At 39.2% G+C, this 13033-nt stretch overlaps 1 protein-coding gene across 3 annotated transcripts in view; it reads right to left on the bottom strand.

Moving 5' to 3' along the window:
• SEC22A (SEC22 homolog A, vesicle trafficking protein) overlaps positions 1-12568 on the bottom strand; it is a 70324-nt gene extending 57756 nt beyond the window's left edge. The window contains exons 1-3 of one of the 3 annotated variants that reach the window (XM_040484710.1): positions 12472-12568; positions 11641-11773; positions 7179-7379 (exon numbers count right to left, since the gene is read on the bottom strand). In XM_040484710.1, the coding sequence (XP_040340644.1) occupies positions 7179-7360 (182 nt within the window). In that variant the 5' untranslated portion in view covers positions 7361-7379; positions 11641-11773; positions 12472-12568. Of the gene's footprint in view, positions 1-7178; positions 7380-11640; positions 11774-12278; positions 12294-12471 lie in introns of those variants that run through there. The other 2 variants (XM_040484711.1, XM_040484709.1) reach the window with 2 other exon arrangements.
• Positions 12569-13033: the final 465 nt, after the last annotated feature.

Below are 13033 nucleotides of genomic sequence, written 5' to 3'. Positions count from 1 at the left end.
GGATTCTGTGTCTCCCTCTCTCTCTGACCCTCCCCCGTTCATGCTCTGTCTCTCTCTGTCTCAAAAATAAACATTAAAAAAAACATTAAAAAAAAAGACCCATTTAGTCACTAATTTTAAACCCATTATGTAAGAAAATATTTATTAATATGCAGCATGCCAGGTGATAGCAACTTATAACAGTAAGCAAAACGAGAATCAGAGAATTTTAAGTGGGCAAAGGATTATACCATCCAAACCTTGGATGAAATAAACAGCAAGAAAAATCTGCCTATGAAGTCCCTCATTTTCTTTTCTGCAGTTAACCTATCCCTTGATTCATGCTCTCCCACTAACTCTAACACCTTCACACCAGAAAGAATGAAATCTTTACTTTTTAAGATAATCAGTCAAAGGCAATCCCTCATTTACCTCTCAGTGGTATCCCAAAACTTTACAGCACCTAGAACTCATTTTTCCACAAAAACTGTATTGTAAGAGAAATGAGGTCCCAAAACCAGTTCATAAAAGCCTACTTAACATGTATGTGGTTGAAAAGCTGTTTTATATATATATATATATGTGTGTGTGTGTATATATATATATATGTATATATATATATATGTGTGTATATATTTTGAGAGAGAGAGAGAGAGAGAGAGAGAGCACGCATGCGCATGCACTAACAGGGATGGGGCAGAGAGAGAGAAGAGAGAGAATCCCAAGCAGGCTCCACACCATCAGCACAGAGCTCAATGTGAGGCTTGATCTTATGAACTACGAGATCATGACCTGAGCCAAAATCAAGAGCCAAACGCTTAACTGATGGAGCCACCCAGGCACCCCATGGCTCATCAATTTTAGACATCACACATACTCTATTCCTCATTATTTCTCAACCAAAAACAGGAGGGGGGAGGATAAGTTTCACTTAACTCTCTTCCCTAGTTAATTTTTCTCTCCATAAAAAGTAAAAAGAATTAGGAGAGTTACACATGCACCTTATAAAGAGAGAGGTTAAAGGTAAAGGGAGGCAATTCTTTTACCAGACTATAATGTGAATGCTGAAGCTAAAAGACTATGGTTCATATATACCATTTACTGGCTTTCTGACTATGATTAAGTTTCTTAAGTCCCTAAGTCTCAGTTTCCTCATCTGTAAAAAAGCAGTGGTAGTACTACAATGGCTATCTGTCCAACAACCCTTCTCTCCTTCCCTTTGGGGAATTCTCTCCAGCTCTACTACCTATTCTATATGACTTTGGTAAAGCTGTTCATCCAAAGGGTGGACATGTATCCAGGATCCAACCGAAAGTACCTCAGCCCTCTGAACACAATGCTATTCCAGAAATGGACCACAACACAGCCAGACTAATAAAGTCCTTTCCCTGAAACATGGAGGGAGAGGGCTGGCTCACTTGAAATGAAGTATGCCTACAGCTGGCAGTAAAGTGTTTTCCTATACATGGAGAATACCTCTCTGCAAAAGGAAAGAGAGGGAAGAAATGAGAGAAATATTCCTGATAACAACATGAGTCCCTGGCTCCATTTAACTCAGAAGCCAACCTAGCCTTCATAGAATGCTTTTTTTTTTTTTTTCTTTCTTTTTTTTTACTTCAGCTAGTGTGAGTTGTGTGTCTGCCCTGGACAATGCAAAAGAGCTGTTGCAAAATTGAATGATAACGTAAGAAAAGTGCCTGGAAACTGCAGGTACTTAATAACTGGGTCATTGTTGAAGTTGTTATTCTTATAATCAGAAAATAGCACCAAAGAGTGAAAGAAAAGCACTGCAAGAAACTAAAAACAAAAGGCAGGTAAGCCTAAAATAGCATTCCTGGCTAGAGATAGTAGTTTGTGGACAAATACAGAGAAAGTAAAGACTCAGGTAAAGAGAGAACCTATAAAGCTCACAGACATTATCAGACTTAAAAAGAATTCACAGTGAAAGAACTAAGAAATTTTATTTCTTGCACTAAAATTCACAGTAGAGTATGACTGACCTCCCAAAGCGGTTTACATTTTCATAAGAGGAGTATCTCAATGTTTAATGAGACCTCAAAATGTACAACTATGATTTTCAAACCCCCAAAACCAATCTCAAAATTTTAAGATCCCACATGACACAACTTAATTTCATATGGTTCTTAATTACTGCTTTAGTTATTATTGTTTCCTAAGTTCTGACATAGGTTTATATATTAAACATTTATGACAATTTAAGGAAAGTTTCCTTCAACTTATGGAATAAATTCCTTAAAGTTTTACATAGAATTGTACCACCAGACCCTTGAACAATGCTGGGGTTAGGGACGCCAACTTCCTGCACAGTCAAAAAAAAGCATGAATTTTGACTCCCCAAAACTTTGACTACTAATAGCTTACTACTGACTGAAAGCCTTGCCAGTAACACAATTAACACATATTTTGTATGTTATATGTATTACAGACTGTATTCATACAATAAGTGAGGGAAAAGAAAATGTTATTTTAAAAAATCATAAGAGAGGGGCACCTAAATGGCTCAGTCGGTTAAGCGTCCAACTTTGGTTCAGGTAGTGATCTCATGGCTCATGGGTTCGAGCCCCACATTGGGCTCTGTGATAACAGCTCAGAGCCTGGAGTCTGCTTCAGATTCTGTGTCTCCCTCTCTCTCTGCTCCTCCCTAGCTCATGTGTGCTCTCTCTCTCTCAAAACTAAACATTAAAAAAAATTTTTTTTTTAATTTTTTTTTTCAACGTTTATTTATTTTTGGGACAGAGAGAGACAGAGCATGAACAGGGGAGGGGCAGAGAGACAGAGGGAGACACAGAATCGGAAACAGGCTCCAGGCTCTGAGCCATCAGCCCAGAGCCCGACGCGGGGCTCGAACTCACGGACCGCGAGATCGTGACCTGGCTGAAGTCGGACGCTTAACCGACTGCACCACCCAGGCGCCCCTATTAAAAAAATTTTTAATCATAAGAGAAAATACATTTACAGTACTATACTATACTTATTCAAAAGAATTAGTTTATAAATGGACCTGTGCAGTTCAAACCCGTGTTGTTCAAAGATTCAACTGGACCATGAGAAGAAATCACAAAACTAGATTATGCACCCCCTCAACCACCCACTAACCAACAAGGCAAACTGAAGTATTTTGACAAAATGAAGACTTAACTCTATGGCACTTTGAACACTGCCATACTCCCAAAACAACCATCCCTCATTTAGCAGCTAGTATCTTATGTGCAAGGCACTGTGCCAACATAAGCTCCATAGAATGGGCTACATCAGCTGAACTCAAGTATTCAGCCACTACAATGTGGTAAAGTTCATCATTTTCCTAATACAGGGTGGGGGCGGGGGAGGGGAGGAATTTAATTTTAAAATGTTACTCTCCCAATTTTTTTCTCTAACTCTATGGTTTTTCTCTACCTACTGCACTAGAATCCAGTGCAAGGTACCATCTGATTTAGCATATAATTACATACTTATTAGCTACTATGTTTTGGTTCTCAGTGGTATTCTGCAAAGAGCACCTCAATTTCTACACCAATTTGAAAACCACAATGCTAAGAGATGAGGAATCATTTAAAAGCCAGACCAGATCAATTATCTCAGTGAGCTATCTAACTACACAGAAAGGATACAGAAATTTAAAAATAAATTTAAAATATGAAAAATATAAATGAGAAAGAAGTCAAGTAAGTTCTACAGGCAATGTATGAAGGGAGTGATCATGAGAGAAATAAAATAATAACAGCAAGGAAGGGGATTCAAGAAAAAGGAGGCCATAGGCCGGGCTTCAAGAAGGCAGACAGGCAGCCTAATGTCAGTTTCAGGCTATGCTATGATGCTATAACTGCAAATCTCCAAATTTTATCTGGCAAGCTCATGGGTAGTTAGAAAAAGAGGTGTCACAAGAGAATTTTAAATACTCAGGTAATGTATAAACCCCCAATTTTATAGGGATTTTATAATTCAGTCTAAATGTACTGTCATATAGCATGAAAACCTCAATAAACTAGAAAACAACGAAAAGTCCTCTAATCAATGATAGAAAATACATAAAACCCAGGTTCTTGTCAAGAGCTAGAATTAAACTTATCTACTATTCAATCCTTTTATAAAACTTGGTTACAAAAATAATGTGCATATAGGCTTTTCTAGGTGTGGTTCTGAAGGCCATGTAATCTATTTATTCCTTTAGACATTTCAAAATTGTCAGATCAGGCCAGATTAGACCACTGCTGATTCATCTCACTCATAAACTCTCTCTCATAAAATTGCTTTTTGCATTATGTCATTTGTTTACACTGAGGAATATTATAAGAAAAATCATAAGCTCATTGTTATGGCTGCTGGAAGAATGCTATCCAAATGCTGTCCCTCTTTACATACATCAGGTCTCTGTAACATGAAGAGCAATGTTCTTATGCCCTGGACACTGTAGCCTGTAAATGATTCATCCTCCTCCTTTGTTTTGGCCATGAGGAAGCTCAGGGCAATATTTGCAGTCCTTTTCAACAAATGAATGGACTATGCAGTTTGCATCTCCAGAAGGAAATGTTACTTCAGTTTATTATTCTATCTTTATCTCTACCTTTATGTGATTCTCTTTCCTGTGCTCTTGAATTATTATTTTTTTTTGTAAACTGCCTCACATCCTTTGTGGAATAAGATGAGGTACAAAGAAACAATACAAAATCTAGAACTCAAAACAGAATTGGAGGAGTGTTAAAATTTTACTACATGATACTATACTTTGAAGAGAATACAGAAAGAAAACCCATTTGCAAAAAAAAGCTGCTCTTTCAAGTCCAGGATATCTGCCAGAATTCATATGCATTCAAACAATCTTCTATAATTCTGACATGTGTCTACTATACTATATAATATCAACTGAAACTCAGAATAATGACCAAGGGTACTAAAAGAGCCTATTAAAAGAATATTAAAATGTTTCCAGTTTCTCTCCATAAAACAAAAGTAGGTTAGACATCATTTTAAATATATTTTAACCATCACCATCACCACCACCACCACCACCACATTTTCCAGTTAAACCCTTTGAAAACCCAATTTAATGATCTTACCATTATCCAGGTGATCTAAGTAATTATGGACATTCTGTAAGGGTCTATTCTGGGCATCTCAGAAACTCAGTGGGCATTTCTACCCTCACAGTTTCAACTTCTATGTGAATGATTCCCAAATCTCTACCCATCTCAACTGGACTGCCTAGTCACAACCTCATGTAAAATACCCAAGATAGTGCCTAGCCTAACCCTTTCCAAAGACCTCTTTGTGTCAATTCCAAGGTTTAAGTCATCTTTGGTATTCCATCTCTTCATCTCTGGTATTCCATCTTATCAGGCTTGACCATTTCTTCTTTTGAAGTTTCTTTGTGGTTGGCATTTTTCTTTTCCATTTGCACTTACATCTTATTACTTCAGGCCCCAATTATAAATTAATCTCTTTCTCAGACTTTCCATTTCACTGCCTCAGCATTGTTTTTTACCAAGTCACTTCCCTCAAACCTGCAATAACAGCTTCTTTTAACCTATTACATCAAAGTGACATCCCTCAGTCTGAACTTTCAGGGAAATCCAGGATCTGGCCTCACACTAATTATCTGACATTTCCCATAACTATCCCTAAATCACCATTCACTACACCAGGTCAAATGGGTGAATGTACTCCCAGTGCTAAGTCATTCTTTACTCACTCTGCCTTTCCTCTCTACACCTGAAACACCCGCTTCTCTGCCTTAACCAAATCTTATGAATTCTTCAGGACATGGCTCATGTCTCATCTCAGAAATGAAGCCCTCTCCTAATTATATCCCTGTGGACTCTGTCCTTATCTGATTTCTTTCTGTATGCAAAATCAGTGTCAAACTTCTGAAGAGTTAATTGTCCTCTGTTTCATGTGCATGCTCCCCAAGGGGTTCTTATCTATTACCATGGATTTAATTATACATAAGCTGACCCCCAAATCTAAATCTCCATACTTGTCCTCCTTCACTAAACGTCAGACTTACACATCCAGCTGCCTACCTGACGGTGCCTCCTGAATATCTACTGGGCATCTCAGACTTAACATGTCCAAACAGAACTCTTGATTTTTACCAAAAAACATACACTCTACAATCTTACTCATTTCAGCCCCATTAGCCAAGTAATTATGGACATTCTCTATGCCAAAAATCTAGAGGCAACTCTTGATTATTCTCTTTTCCTCACATCCCACTATAATCCATTAGGAAGATTTGTTGGTGCTACTCCCAAAATACAGCCCCAATCCAACCATTTCTCATCATTATCACTGTCATTCAAGTTATAAGCCATCACCTCTAAATGAACTTCTTTAAGAGTTTCCTAAATGATCTCTCTGCTTCTACTCTTTCTCCTTTAGAGCACATTCTCCATACAGCAGCCAGGATGATCTACTCAAAGCCAAAACCACATTATATAACTCTCCAGCTTAAAACTCTCCAGTGGCTTCCTATTACATTAGACTCAATCCAAACTCTTTATCACAGCCTAGAATGCTCTATGTAACCTGTCCCATTCCTACTTTTCTGACCTCAGCTTCTGCCACCACTGTATTAATTGTCCATACTGCTTCAGCATCTCTGGTTTTCTTTCCATCCCTTCATCAATATCAAAGGTCTCATGCACTAGCTGTTACTCTGCCTTGTTCTTTAACCACAGCATCCTTCACATGACCATCTTTTTTCTCATCTTTTAGGTCTCTGCTCAAATACTGCCTTTTCAGAGAAGCCCTAGACTACCATAAAGTCACTCTACCCCATCACCCAGTGTTACCATCTTTATATATAATAAATACAGATGAGTGCTATCCTCTCTCACTAGAATGTAAACTTCTTAAGTTCTTTGAGGTAAAGTATCATGTACAATTTTTTGTATTTCCCATTACAGTTTGCCTGGCATGTAAGAACACCAATAAATAACCTAGTGACCAACTTATAAAATACCTTCGATCTACAAAACTATAAAAATTTCTAAAGCCAGATTTAAACAGAGAGAAACTGCAAAAGGGGCAATGACATGACTACTGCTTTGTATAAGTTCAGAACCACGTGATTCTTGACTTGAACACACTTTCCTAATCACTCACTGATTGTTACTGCAACCACTTAAATTACATTCAGATGGCAACCACTCGGTAAAGAGAGCAAACTGAAGTCTTACTTAATGTTATAATGTCCAGTTTTCAGTGTACATCTATCAGGAAGCTGAGCCAGTTTCTTCGAGAGCATTTTAAAATACTTCCTGCACTCCTGCACGCCTGTGCCTTGTTCATAATCAGTAGAAGCAGAAAGTGGCAGCCCATCCCTGACACGAATGACTGATGCGGATAAAATCATAGACATTTCAACCAGCAGAGAAGACCTGAAACAAAATGAACAATTTGGGTTAGATAAAAAAACTATTCGCCTCACTAATAATCAAAGATATACTAATTAAAACAATGACATACTACACTTTCCTTAATAAATTAGCTTTTAAAAAATAATACTTGCTTCTTTCTGGTATTCTCATAAGTATCTACAGAGGTAAATATTGAAATATTTACTCAAACTAATTTGGTGGTATTCAACAGAGTTTAAAAATATTTATGCCCTTTGACCACAATATATAACCCTATCCTAACAGAAGTAATCAGATTCAGACAACATTTTAAACAGAAAGACATTCTTTCATAGAAATTACCAAAAACAATCTAAACATCCAACAATAAAAGAAATGGTTAATTACAGTACATCCCTATGGTGGAATATAAAGCACAATAGTTATGTTTGTGAAAAACAGTTTAATAATGTGGTAAAATCCTTATATTAGGAAAAAAGCAGGATAAAAACTGCAAATGTTGTTTTCCATAAAGACAAAAAGAAGGGAGAGATAAATGGGGAAATAGATATTAGAAGGAAACATGCCAAAATTATAATAATGCTTATCTCCAGAAAACAGGATTATGTGTGATTGTTATTTTATAATTTCCTAAATTTTCATAATATCCCACAATGGCCATATATTACCTTTATAATAAGAAAAAAATTATTCATAGTAAATCTTAAAGCTAAAGGAATAGTGGTTTTAATACTGCTCTCAATCTCTTTATACCAGAAAATCATAATGGTCTCTTTTATTATATTCTGATCATGCTTCATAAAAATAGATAAAAGGACTTCACAGGCCAGGTCTGAAAGAAATCAGGTAAATGGAAACTTAGATTTAAGATATATAATACTGCTCAAATTTTAGCTTGTATAAAAACTATTGGAAGTTTGGTCAGAAAGGCAGATTTCTGAACCTCCTCCCACCCCCAAATTCTGATCCATTGACTGTGGGGTGGAGCTTGAGAATCTTCCATTTTTAACAAATTCCCGAGTAAATGCTATGTTTAGTTTCTACAGATCATACTTTCAAAAACACTAAATTAAAACATGTTCACAGTCTGAAATTAAGTGATAACTCTTTCCTGACAGGCCTTCAGAACATAATGCTACTAAATACTGCTTTGCTAGCAGTAGGGGCAACGGTGAACACTGAAAAATTTGCTAACAATTTCATAGCTTTTTTCAAGATATTGTATCTCAGGGACTAAATTAACCCTTACCTGCCCTGTTCAGATAGGTCAAGACTATCTCATTCCAAAATGAAAAACTGAGTTAGTTAGAATATTTTAAAATGCCGCAGAAAACCAAGTGGTACCGAATCTGGAAATTAGTACTACAGCTCCTAGCTTTTTGCTAGCTTTACATAGCTTGTTGCTATGTAAAGTCAAAATGTGACTATCCATTCATGATGGTAATTGACTAGAAACATTAACCCAAATAACAAAGTTACTGCATCATCTTTTCATGGGGAAATGAGAGGAATAGATAGGTATTAACATGTCCTTACTCTTTAATATTTTTCTCCTCCATTCGTTTAAAATGAAAAAAAAAAAAAACAAAAACAAAAAAAAACAACAGAAATTAAATTAGCCTTTACCATAATAGGATCTTCCAACAAAAGTTCCAACATGACATATTCAAATTATTTTTTTCTATTCAATCAGTTTCTTTCCTTTTCTAAAAGCAGTAGCAAGAGAAAGCTGGGTTCCCTCAAAGGATGATATCTAAACTAAAACCCCTATTAAAAACTATTACTGGGGCGCCTGGGTGGCACAGTCGGTTAGGCGTCCGACTTCAGCCAGGTCACGATCTCGCGGTCCGGGAGTTCGAGCCCCGCGTCGGGCTCTGGGCTGATGGCTCAGAGCCTGGAGCCTGTTTCCGATTCTGTGTCTCCCTCTCTCTCTGCCCCTCCCCCGTTCATGCTCTGTCTCTCTCTGTCCCAAAAATAAATAAACGTTGAAAAAAAAAAATTTAAAAACTATTACTATGTTTTGCTTAATTATTAAACCATAATTATTATATTTAGCCTAAGAATAAGAAAGTAGGAAAATGTCTTACTTCATACCTTTAGGCATGTATTATTTAAACATAAAATGTTTTCTTCCCAAAGTTTACTGCAACACAATAAGTACTCGGGGAATCAACATGAGAGCAGGGTTGTGACTTCTAGTTTTCCAAACACCCATATTCTTAGTATTTAAAAATAGACTGTATTATTTTATGCCTGATCTGTCTAGGATCTCAACAGAAATATTAAGAATAATCTTTGTTACAGAGTGGCAATTTTCATGTAATTGTCAGTTACTCTTTTATGAATTAAAAACAGAAAGATATGATTCATATTTCCTAAAATATATACTGAGAAACAAACACCAACCTGCAAATTCCATTCACTTAACAAACATTTATTGGGGTGCCTGGGTGGCGCAGTCGGTTAAGCGTCCGACTTCAACCAGGTCACGATCTCACGGTCCGTGAGTTCGAGCCCCGCGTCGGGCTCTGGGCTGATGGCTCAGAGCCTGGAGCCTGTTTCCGATTCTGTGTCTCCCTCTCTCTCTGCCCCTCGCCCGTTCATGCTCTGTCTCTCTCTGTCCCAAAAATAAATAAACGTTGAAAAAAAATTAAAAAAAAAAACATTTATTGAGTACATACCAAATGCCAGGGACTATGCCAAAGGCTATTCCTACCCCCAAGAATCATCAATAGATGAAAAGAGCAAACACAACACAACCTGTGTTGACCACCACTTAGCTAATTAGAAAACCATTGTTAGACAAACCTGCATTTCAGATACTCCTAATATATTTGGGCTTGTAACCAAAAGCACAACACAGCACTGATAGTCCCTGTCAAAATTCTTAAAAGGTTGTCAGAAAATTGCTTCTATTAGTAGATAAGACTCTTCTGAAGAGAAAAAGTTAAATCTCTTCCTCCCAGAGTCATTTGACCTAACATCCAAACCAGTGAACTAACAAAAGAAACTAGTATGACTGTCCAATGAATAATGTCAGGCTTAACTAATTTGTAGATGGACTTCAATCACTTTAGGATAAGCAATCTCTCCTCTATCAACTAATACCTCCCTTCTCTTTCTATCTTGGATTCTTAATGCAGTTCCTTAAAAAAAAAAAAAAACATTCCAATCTCATCTGGATTATGATAGTAGAAAAAGGTATCCACCCACATGAAGACCAAGCTAAGGTTAGAGAACCTTTAGAGTCTAGGCACAGTGGTGGTCGGGAAACCAAGGAAGCGCTGGGAGGAACCAAGGAAATCAAGAGGTTAACATTTGCATGGGGAGATTCAGGGCAATAGTAGTTTTATCAGGGCCATAGGTATATTTTTAGCATGATCCATTTTCCCTCACCTTTAACCCTGAAAAAAATCTGTCTTTAGATAGCAGAAAACTCATAGGGATTTGGGTACTGACCTGCATATCCTTTCCTCAAGAGCAACTGCTAAAGGAAAAAGCCCAAATTAGAATCTAGGTAGGTCTGGGAAAACATTTACCTAGAGGCTGATCTCTTCTTCACAACCTTGTGGGGTAATGACTGTGGGCCACCAGGAAGGCAATTTCTCAAAAAGTAATTAACAAAATCCAATACAGAAGTATATTTTATATCTACTTTCAACAAGATGCTTTCATAATAGGTAAAAACATTTCATATTGCGTTAACCACTCATATTTTAAGTTCATTATTTCCCAAACTTAATTATCCAACTATCCTTTTCAGAATTCTTATATCTACATCGCACTTGTACTATTATTTACCTAAAGCAGCCTTCCAACTACTTATTTTTTTGCCCTATCCTTAGCAATAATATCTGTGAAATCAGTTTTGAGGTGTTACATTTTTCTAATTTAGAGAATTTTTTTTGTTTCATCCAAATGTGTGTGTTTAATTTTTTGGAAAATTATTTAATGTTCATCTGCTTATACTCAAATTATCTTGCATGGGAAACACTCCCTTGGTACATATTTCATTGAAAATGCTGGCTGAGATCTGTGGAAATGGGGGCAGGGGTTTTGGGGGGAGAAAGCTATACTAATTATGGCCCACAGGGTGGGAGCAAGATTGAGTGAAAAGGGAAGGACTCAACAGCCATAGGTTAACAGAAAGACACTTGAAAGACAGAGCTTAAAAGAGGAAAAGCGGAAAGAGTGCCAAAGACAATCAGAATTTATTTTATGGCTTTGCCTATGCCCCCACCTTACCAGAAGCCTTCAATACTATTATAGGTGATTGTTCCACCTGTTAGATGGGATTACAACATCTTGCGTCTGGTGGCTGACACTTTAGCCCTGGACTTTGCCTTGGCTGTACAGGCATAGGAGGGACTGGTTCTCAAGCTCTCCAACTGCCCCCAAGAGGTTGATCCAGGAAACTGAGGAGAAAAGTCCAAAGTTGTTTTCGCTGGCAGAGAGATTCAAGCCAGCTGGGGCTCGGCCTCCTATTTTGGAGCCCTCTTTCATCTGTGGAGCCAATTGCTCAGGTCTCCTATAAGCCACATTGCACCCAAAGTGCCACTAACGGGCCTTAAGAGCCTTCTTTGGCCAACGAGGTCAAATCTCTGGGCTCAATGCTCATTAAAACCCCACTGAACGCAAAATAAGCCACTAGTTCAAATCCCACCCTGCTTTTAAAAAATAGGAAATGCCACATCAAGCTCTCTGGTCCACCTAAGTAGCCTAGGTAGATGGCCGTGTTTCTAGCAACTGGACGCCAGGGAATGCCCCCCACTGCTGGCAGCCCACAGCGACTGTCCCTCCCCCCGGGTCCCCTGCCTGAGCAGTCCCATACCCAAGACAGGTCAGCCAAGGGGCAACTGCCACTCGTGCGACCCCACAGCCCCCGTTAAGCTGAAGGGGAAGAAGTCCCCGCAATCCCACCCCTCCAATGCTCCGCGGCTCCAACCACCCGGCTCCCGCCCCCCAAGGCACGCGCTGGGTTCCTGCTCGGGAGGTCTGTAGTCGCGAGGGCGAGGATCACAGCCGTGGCGGGAGGGAGGGAGAGCGAAGGGACCCAATCTTGAGCGACCCTAAGAGGGTTGAGGAACGAGAACTGGGAGGGGCCAGGTCGTACCTGCCGAGCCGAGACCCGCCGCTCCAAGTGACGCGCCCGCAGTGCATTATGGGGCCAGGGAGTGGCCTTTCCTCGGGGCAGCCCCACGTCCAACGTGGCTGGCGCCTGGCGGGATCAAGCCCCGCCCCCTCCCTTCGGCCCGCCCAGGCCAATCAGGGTCTGTGGGAAGACACATTGGCCCGCCCCCTCCCCAGGCCCGAGGTTGTCCCGCCCCGTTCCAGGAAAGATTGGCAGCGTTTCACGCACCTGCGCCAAGACGTTGCAAAGTCCTCTGGTGACAGCTAATGTTGTCCTTCACAAATGAAGCTAATCTCTCCTGCTGGTCGCCGGTATCTGGAGTCAGTTCGTCTCTCACGCGGCCACACAGCAAACATTATCCAAGGAGCGGGGGGAAAAGCCCTCTCTGAGTGAGCAAGAAAAGGACTTGTCCCATCTATCACCACACAAGCAGGCACCTAACCTTGGCAAAGAAATGCCAGATGCAGACCCTACAGGCCCTTTCACCCTTTGCCTGGACATGCATTATTAAATAAACACTTGATGACTGTACCACGTGCCAAGC

Source organism: Herpailurus yagouaroundi, unplaced genomic scaffold (assembly GCF_014898765.1).
Source record: "Herpailurus yagouaroundi ecotype Mexico unplaced genomic scaffold, PumYag 162, whole genome shotgun sequence".
NCBI classification, from domain to species: domain Eukaryota; kingdom Metazoa; phylum Chordata; class Mammalia; order Carnivora; family Felidae; genus Herpailurus; species Herpailurus yagouaroundi.
Note: the sequence above shows the minus strand (reverse complement) of the source record. Positions and strands in the feature narration are given on the sequence as shown.